General features: G+C 29.3%; 1 protein-coding gene across 2 annotated transcripts in view; it reads left to right on the top strand.

Annotated features, from left to right (window-relative positions):
- Positions 1–225: 225 nt before the first annotated feature.
- The window catches only part of LOC107469266 (protein NRT1/ PTR FAMILY 5.1), an 8,666-nt gene continuing 6,246 nt past the window's right edge, over positions 226–2,645 (top strand). For both annotated transcript variants that reach the window (XM_052255126.1, XM_016088642.3), the window contains exons 1-2: positions 226–398; positions 880–1,097. In XM_052255126.1, the coding sequence (XP_052111086.1) occupies positions 287–398; positions 880–1,097 (330 nt within the window). In that variant the 5' untranslated portion in view covers positions 226–286. The remainder of the gene's footprint in view (positions 399–879; positions 1,098–2,645) is intronic.

Below are 2,645 nucleotides of genomic sequence, written 5' to 3'. Positions count from 1 at the left end.
GTACAAGAACTTAGTGAAAATATTAACTACTTACTTAGTTGTTAATATATTCATAAAGTTTTTTTTGCAGACATGATTTTGATTTATTTTTTGGCGTGGGGTATCATCTGCTTAGTAAAAAGACTGTTATATCCCTTAAATTTAACACATGATAATAAGTGTATAGTTTTTACGCTGTATATATATAGCTACCACCACTAAGTTCTGTCTTACCATATTCTCTTCTCTTCTCGATCTCTATCAATTATTATTCGTTAATTATTATCTATATAGCAATTAAGGTCTAATGGAAGCGAAAGCAGATGCAGATTATACACAAGATGGCACTGTTGACTTCCGCGGTCAACCTGCAGTTCCATCTAGAACTGGAAAATGGAAAGCCTGCGCCTTTCTTGTTGGTGAGAACAATATTATCAACATATACTCCTATTTTAGGCTTTCTTTTTATTAGATCTGCAATGTTCACTAATCTTCACCTTCTTCTTCTTCAAACCTTCAACATTTGTTCTCCACAGAAAACGGTCAGGGAATTAGTAAGCCCCTAATAACATTACTATGGTTAATTAATAATAGTGAAGCAGCAGTTTGTTTTCCATTTAAACCCATTATTTATTTTATAAACATTTAAAATACTCTCAAGGCTCACCTCCACAATCCCATATAGTAATCTCCTGTGGAGTCAGGGAAATAATAAAATACTAACAATGTTTATCAATAATTTTCAAATAAAACATCTTTATATATGTTTCAAAAATTTGATATATTCATATAGTAGTTCAATGCATTTAAACATAAATTATGTCTAGATACATTAAGTTGATAATTATATACAAGTTGATGAAATAATTTGACTTGATTGATGAGAACGAATTATTTCAGGGTATGAAGCATTTGAAAGAATGGCGTTCTACGGAGTAGCTTCAAACTTGGTTAACTACCTTACAAGAGAGCTCCATGAAGACACAGTTTCATCAGTGATCAGTGTGAATAACTGGTCAGGATCTGTTTGGATAACACCAATTCTTGGCGCATACATCGCTGATTCTTACTTGGGTCGCTTCTGGACTTTCACAATTTCTTCTCTCATTTATGTCCTCGTAAGTCATTTCGATATACCCTTATCTTTTAACATTATAAATTAATCTTTTACACTTTTTCATTATTGAATGTTGAGACATGAATTAATACAACTATATGCGGTATCCACCAATACACAGAATATTTTATTGTGCAAGTGTTTAATATTGAAGTAATTAAGGATTTGTTTTCTATTTTTCGTGGCTAATCGTGTCTACATTTATTATTATTATTATTATTATTATCTAACAAATCGATGTAGAGTTGATTGTTTGGACTATATTTCATGTTACCTACTCCCAACGAAATACCAAACAATTCCATTATTGCACCCAACAAAAAATGTCTATTGGATTCATTATATAAATATTCAACTAAATGAAAAAGACATAAGTTGATGGAAGAAAAGGTTAAGTGGATCCAAATTTATGAAGTGAATACAACAGGTTTTTTTTTTTTTCACTTATTATCAGTCTTCACTAATCACTAAATAAAAATAGATAGATTTCTATTTGGCCTTTTAATTCATATCGCCAGTGGCCGTGTGGACTCTATAATAAATTAGAACTTTTTCTTCCTTTGTAAATTTATGACTGGAGATCTTGCCAATGAGTTTTAAATAAACAAAAAGCAGATAAATAGAATGGAGAAGGGGGGAAAAAAGATTTATTCCTTAAATGAATAAAAAATCTTCCCATTTGCAACGGTTTATATATGCATGATTTGTCAACTGTCACAGCTAATTGGCTATTATTTAATATATATTCACATATAGCCCCACCATGCATTATGAAGTTATTATTGCCTCATCTCAACCTTGACAAATTGATTCCCCCATTTTCATTTTTAATGCTATTTTATTTTTTAAAGATATAGTTTTATGAAGGAAAAGAAAGGGGTTAAAAAGTGGGATACAAGAATTAATTAAGGAGATTCTTAAATTATATAATATGTACGACATCTCTTTTGAATATTCAAAGATAAAATAATCGAAATTCAAGAAAATGCTAATCCTTTTGGCAGCTTATAAAAGAACTGATAAAATAATATTTTTAATAAGAAAAGAAAAAACTAATTTTAGTTACTATCATGCAATTGATAGTAATAAAAGGATATATAGATATTTTCTTACTCATTTTTGTCCTTTTATTTGTCCTTTTTGTTTTTCAATTAAAGGTACACAATTCTTTAACAACTAACACTGAGGATTACTAAGAACTAAAAATGGCTTGAAGTTCTAACACATACATGTAGCCATGCATGGACCATTACATATAAATCGTTGTTAGAATGATACCTTCGTTTTACCTAAGTTTTGTGGTAACTTAAAAGTGATTTATGACGTGATATATATAAAAATATTTATGTGATAGAAATATAAAATTTGATTTAACTTTTTTCTTCTTTTAAATAAAGATAAAATTTTATAATAAGATTTGTGACAAAGTTGGGAGTAGGCGTATGTGATTTGTGGGTTGAGCTTATAATAAGCTGCATGCTTGAGGCTTCATATTCCTTATTTTTAAAGTTTTCCCACCTTAATTTTATTTTGAAGAGAAAATTACCTT

Source organism: Arachis duranensis, chromosome 10 (assembly GCF_000817695.3).
Source record: "Arachis duranensis cultivar V14167 chromosome 10, aradu.V14167.gnm2.J7QH, whole genome shotgun sequence".
NCBI classification, from domain to species: Eukaryota; Viridiplantae; Streptophyta; class Magnoliopsida; order Fabales; family Fabaceae; genus Arachis; species Arachis duranensis.
This window is presented reverse-complemented; position numbering and strand designations above follow the sequence as displayed.